This window comes from Polypterus senegalus, chromosome 2, assembly GCF_016835505.1.
Source record: "Polypterus senegalus isolate Bchr_013 chromosome 2, ASM1683550v1, whole genome shotgun sequence".
Classification (NCBI taxonomy): Eukaryota; Metazoa; Chordata; class Cladistia; order Polypteriformes; family Polypteridae; genus Polypterus; species Polypterus senegalus.
In genome coordinates, this window is record NC_053155.1 from 20,745,042 (window position 1) to 20,751,836 (window position 6,795).

The following is a 6,795-nucleotide window of genomic DNA, read 5'->3' on the forward strand; positions in this document are numbered from 1 at the left end:
ACTTTCTTGCTACGCGCATTAAAGAAGGTAAGCATCGCAAAAGTATGAATGCCATTTTAAATTAATGTTAAATAAGAAAGTAAACTGATCAATAGGGCAAACATGTTTTGTGCAGTTGAATAATATTTATGTTGCTTTATTGGTATAGTTTAGAGAAACTGAACTTTGACAAGGAATGTCAAAACGTATTGATGAAATTTTTTAATCATAATTTATTAAAACAATTCTCGTCTTGTGGATAATGCACGCATAGACTTTCTTTCTGATAAATCATTTAACGATATGCACATATAACTGCATTCAATTGTATTTTCTTTTGAACTGAATCACCTAGGGTTGACTTAAATTTAACACTGCGTCTTGTGACATTTTTAAAAATGTTATTTTCATATTAATAACATAATGAAGACGATTTAAAATGCAGTATATTACAGTGGCGTTATTCTTCCTAAATTCAGTAGTTTCATTAAACTCCTATGTTACATTATGTTGGGCCAGTTAGTTCTTGATACTTGACTCCTGAGGTAATTGTTTAATCTAAGCTGGAATCTAAAATAAATGTGAATATGCACTGCATGCCGCACCCCATCCACAGACGCTTTCTTGTCCGTTACCCATACTGTTTTCGTTATAATAGTAGCCCCATGCTGGAAAGATCATGTTCATAAACTGCATTAATGAGTCGGATGTATTGAAGAAAAATGCAATTAGTTCAACTTTAAGGGGTGTTACATTTTATTTTTTTATTTCGATACCAACAATAAAACAGCAATTTAACCTGTGCGATTTTGAAAGTGTTGTCACTTTAAATAAATACATTCACGACACTTTGCTACACTTCTTAAAATATCGTAAAAGCAAAAATGCTTAAAAGATGCTCAACAATTTCTAACAGAGATTTTTCTCCACCACAGCAATGAATTAAACTTAAATAGTATTTTAACGCCTATGGTTAATTGACTGAGATATATGGACTATGATTTCCTAGTTGTTTTCTTATAATAAGTTGCATTAAATACATATGTAAATAAATACATTTAGAGAATATTCTTAGACCAATTTTATAGTTGTGAGAGTTCTAGCCTGTCTCGACAGCACCAGGTACGAGTGTAGGAGAATTCTGAATGAGGCATAACTGATCACATGATGGAATCACCTACTGTGCACCCACACTGCAAAGGCCATAATAAAATGATCCATTTTTTTTGCATCAGCATCTCTTGCAAGTGGCAGAATGCAAGAATACCTACAGGAACTCTCACATATATCACTGTTTATCTGCAATATTTCAGAGAGCTGCATCTTTTTGTGTAACCGTTTTTAATTCGTTCTGCAGTTAGGAGTAAATTAATTTTTATTACAACACATACTCATTGTAATTATTGCGCACACTGAATTTCTGGCTATTTAACTAGAATATGCCACTTTTTTCAATTGTCCTGTCTTTCAATTTTTGTTCAGCAGTACTGGGCACAAAATATGAATGGAACAGCATGCAGTTTTGGTTCTCATTCAAACCCTGCTGTATGACAACTCTACCAGTTAAGACTGACCAGGTGACTTAATACCATGTTCATGACATTGAAAGGAACCACAGTTCTAGGGAAAAAAAAGAAATGTGGGGACAACATGCTACTCCACTGTAAAAGCACCTCAACTTGTTATCATCCTTAAGCCCAAGTCCAACGGGCTTGTTCAACAACACTATGTCATCAGTTTAAATTAATCTTAATTTCATACATTTATTTTCAATGAATACAGTATTTCAAAGCGCTTCACTTATGCAGAATATTACGATATTGGAGGACAGTGTGGTGACAGGAGAGAATAGAAGTTTGTGCATCTGCCTAACAGATCTAGCATCCAGAATTCCAATCATACTCCTGGACGATGTCCATGTTTTCATGTTGCTCGTTCTCTTCAGTTCCACTCCCAGAAATCCAAAAGCATGCACTTAGCTAGACTGGCTGTCCCAAATTCTCCTTCTGTTAGAGTCAGTGTGTGTGTGTCCATGCATGCAGCAGTTTCTTGTGCCCAACTCTTCTGGAATCAGTCCCAGCCTCACCTAACCTGAATTTCATTAAGCAGCCTTCACAATGGTATGTTGTACTGCAGTGCTGACTTGAACAGGAAGATACAGTGAGAAGTTTGGAATTTAAACCTGTTAGGATTTGTTATTAGATTTACACCAAATATTTCCTTATAATTTTTATATTCATTTTTCTTTTGCAGTTTTCTTTTATCCAGTAATTTAATGTATATGTCAAGCTTTCTTGTTTAGTCCATCTTAAGTCATTCATACACAATCCATCAGTAAACACTAAAAAATGTTTATTATAGCTGAAGTTAACACATCATGACACAAATAACTAATAAACACAAACACAGCAGCAGAAAAGTATTTTCAACCTGGTTTTATACATAATGAAAATTAACTTTTTCCCTGGTATATAAATTATTAGTAAATGCTGGTATTGCTGCATAACCATTTAACATTTTCAAAATGAATTCTTATTCTTTGAAATTAGACTGTTTTAGTAAATTGTTCATAAATAATGTTAGTACACATTTATTGTTAATTGACATAAAGTAGGATGTTTTATTATTATTCTTTTAAATTGTTTCATAATAGGTCAGTTTGGTATGCCAAAAGTTGAAATCTCAAAAGAACAACTGAAGCTTTTAATTTCACAAGGATACACTGGGAAAGAATTGCAGAACACATAGGATGTTCTGCATCTTATATTTATAAACGCCTGAAAACTGAGGGTCTGTCACCAAGACAGAAATTCAGCAGTATAACAGATAATGAACTGGATGAAGAATGCAAAAGACTACAAGCAAGTTGTCCAAATGCCGGTTCTGAGGTATACTAATTTGTTTTGTATTTTATGCACTCCATGGTTACACTCTGATGTGAAACAAAAATATATTATTAAATTGGAACACAAAATATTAAAATATCTGTTGGTAAATATTTCTGCAAGATGCTTCAGTACAGCATATAAAACATACAATTTTTAAAGTCAGTTCTACCACATGCAGTTTGCATGTTCTCCCTATGTCTGCATGGATTTCATCTGGTTGTGGCTCCAGTTCTCTCTCCCACTGCCCAAAGACATGCAGGTTTGGTGAACTGGCAACACTAAATTAGCCCTGATGTGTGTTTATGGGTCGCCCTGAGATGGACTGGCACCCAGTCCAGGGTTTGTTCCTGCCTTGTGCCAATTGCTTGCCCCCCTGTGACCCAGGTCTGGATTGAGCAGGTTAGAAAATGACACTATGTAAAGTGGAAGAAAAGGAACTTTAAATGCAGAATTGATATCCACACAAAACTTCTATAACAATTTAACATAATGATAATGGTAATAATATACAGTATGAATAGAACAGTAAAAAAAAAGTGTACTTTTGATCTTTTCAAAATCAATGCAATAAACTCTGCATATAGCTATGAGTGGATTTACACAGGAAAGCAAAGGGCACACAAATTTTTTAAAACAAAAATAACTTTCAATTAAAATGTATTATGATCAATCCATCGTTCATTCACTTATTGAGTATTACTTTTTTGCCCATTCATTCACTTTCTGACCTTCTTACTCCAATTTAGAATAATCTAGGACCAAAGAATTCCCTTGTAGCATTGTCAGCAAGGCAAGAACCTCTACCCCATTCTGGAGGACATGTTAATCACAAATTCTGCTTGTGTTCACACTCATCAATTTAGAGTGTATTTTTATCCTAACCTGTATATCTACTTGGATATGGAAGAAAACCTATATAGACAGAGATGGAATTTGCAAAATCCACAGACAGTGAGCAAGTTCACAAAACATAAGTAATTGTTAAGCTGTGAAACAACACTATTATTTATTTCTACACTACCCAGTAGAAATGAAAAAAAAAAAAACACATAAAAATCTAATATGTTAAAGCAGTTAAAAAACTAGGGGACATAGTTTTATTTAAGATATGTAGAAGTACTAAACAGCTCTTTTTTATCATCTTAAGTAACAGCCCTGTGATAGACTGGCTCCTTGTCTCGGGTTGTTAATGCCCACAGCTGTCAGGGCCAGCTTGGATTAAGTAAGATTGGGAATGACTGACTGACTGACTGACCTTAAATCATTTGTTGTGTCTCTTGACATAGAATATCATATATGAAATTGAAAAAAATCTTTTCTCACAACAAATCAGTCAGCTTTCAAGAATAATTGTGAACTATATTCTAAGTTTTGCAGTATTTCACATAATGTCATAGCACCAACAACTGCTGTGACACAATGCTGTCCATCCCAATCCATCTATTCATTTTGTAAATCCACTTCATCCTAAGGGTCACAGGGTAACTGGAGCCTATTCCAGTAAGCATCAGGTGCAAGGCAGGAACAATCCATGGATGGGCCATCAGTCCATCACAGGGTGATCATACACATACACATACATATCTGAGGCCGATTTAACATCACCATTTACACTAACCTGCACATCTTTTGACTGTGGGAGGAAATCCAGATGGCCACAGGGAGAACATTCAAACTTTACACGGAGAGGACTGGGATGTGAACAAAGCAGCCTACCACTGTACCACCATGTCACACTCCCTTCCATTTCATTAATTCTTATTGAATATATCACTTATCAACAATCTTTTTAAAATAAAATATGTTCCTTGCCAAGACCTTACAAGTTTATGTAGCTGTAATGATCACAAAACAAAGATTTAATTTTCTTACAAGATAGTTACCTATAATTACAAACCCTGTACAATCAGCTTTAATGTTTTAAAATTATCAGTTAATTTAAAAATGTTCAAATTATGTTTTTTAACAGATGATGTCAGGAATGCTAAGGGCAAGGGAATACATGTACAAAGGGACAGACTTGACACATTGGCTAGACTTGACCCAATTGGCACTGCTCAGAGATGGTCACAAACTGTTCAAAGAAGGTCATACCATGCCGTCTCACCTAACAGTATATGGCACATTGACAGTCACATGAAGCTTATAAGGTAAAAGACTTGTAGGATTTATTTCTTAATTTAATGAATATCACTTTCAGCTTCATTATTGTCTTAAGTAGACCAAATTAATATGTGACACTTCTTTGTTTATACAGCTATATGTTTTGCATAAAATAAGTGATATTATTTTTTCAAGTAATAGAAAATAGAATAGGTAATTATGTGTAATTCTAAACATTTTCATTATCCAGAAAACAGTTTCCATATCTGTATGCATAAACATGTGCATTATTTGTGTTTTCCTTCTGGAACCTAATCTATAATTAAATTTTTTTCACTAAACTGCACATGTGCTTAACATTTTTTCTTTTGATGGATAGGTGGGGCTTTGTTGTACATGGTGCTATCGATGGCTTCTCCCGTCTAATACCTTATTTAAGTTGTGCTACAAACAATTCTTCATCCACGGTGCTACAGACTTTCTGCAGGGGTGCTCTACAGTATGGATTACCATTAAGAGTGAGGTCTGACCAAGGCACAGAAAATGTTCAGGTAGCACTGCTTATGAATGCCATCAGAGGATTACACCGTGGCAGCCATATAACTGGACTTTCTGTCCATAACCAGAGAATTGAAAGGCTGTGGAGAGATGTATTTCAACAGGTTCTCTTCCCCATCTACAAAGAATTTTATGAAATGGAAGATAATGGTATACTTGAAGAAGGCAATAGTTTACACAAAGGGTGTCTACAATATGTTTACTACTCAACAATTAATCAAAGATTGGAAATGTTCAGAGAAGGCTGGAATAAGCATAGAATTAGAACTGAACATAACAGAACACCGGAACAAATATGGTTCGATAGCTTGTCCACTACATCTCACCAAACAAGTCTATCTGACATGAATACACAACAGTTTAGAGAAAGTTTAATAGAAAATTTACAAAGAATAGGTGTATCATTTTCAGATGATGCATATATGGAGCCTCAGGAGACATTCAACCCACTTGAAATGTCTGTCCAGAATCTACAGATACTACAAGATGCTATTCAGCTTGAAACAAATTTAAAAGATAAATATGCATGTTGTGTTCAAAAGGCCAATGACTTATTAACAGATACCCAAACATAATGTCCACTCCATTTTGCATGTAGTATTAAAAAATTGTTCATGAGTACATTGGCAAGGTCCAGCATCAACAGTAATGCATACTACATGGTAAATAGCTTGCTATAACCAACCTAAATTCATTTTTACTTTTTTGTAAAATGGTCTTAACAGTTATGTATGGTAATGATTGTTGTGTGCAGAACTGAATTCTGTAAACTTTGACAATAAAAAAAGACATGATTAAGCATTAAGTTGTACATTTATTTTACAGTGTTATTCATTTAACAAATGCCAAACATTTTTGTTTTAATAATTTTTTAAAAAGAAAAATAAACTCTCTCTCTTTTTACTGTTTCCTTCACAATTATACCAAATTGCCTTGACATGTGACACATAATCCACCAACTCAAAACATATGAAGAAAATGATATTTTTTTAATGAAGTTGAATAAACACAGATGTACAATTTGTTTATACATAAACTACACCACATTTGAATTAATTTAACAACTTATTTTAAATCAACAACTTGTACTGAAAACAATATACATTCACATATTATCATTAACAGCGAGTATTTTAAATTACAATATCAGAAACATTTAAATGGTGAAAGTAAACAGGTTTCCAAATATAAACTGAGAAAACATTTATGTGCCACCTTTTGGATGCTATCAAAAAGTACATTTTTAGCATAATACTGTTGTAGTTGG

The 6,795-nt window shown here is 33.8% G+C and overlaps 1 protein-coding gene across 1 annotated transcript; it reads left to right on the top strand.

Moving 5' to 3' along the window:
- The first annotated feature begins 4,954 nt into the window (after window positions 1–4,954).
- Window positions 4,955–6,160, top strand: LOC120524191. Its single transcript, XM_039746068.1, has 2 exons — window positions 4,955–5,017; window positions 5,350–6,160. The coding sequence occupies exons 1-2, from the start codon at window positions 5,004–5,006 to the stop codon at window positions 6,101–6,103; spliced, it is 768 nt and encodes a 255-aa protein (XP_039602002.1). The 5' UTR covers window positions 4,955–5,003; the 3' UTR covers window positions 6,104–6,160.
- The last annotated feature ends 635 nt before the right edge of the window (window positions 6,161–6,795 follow it).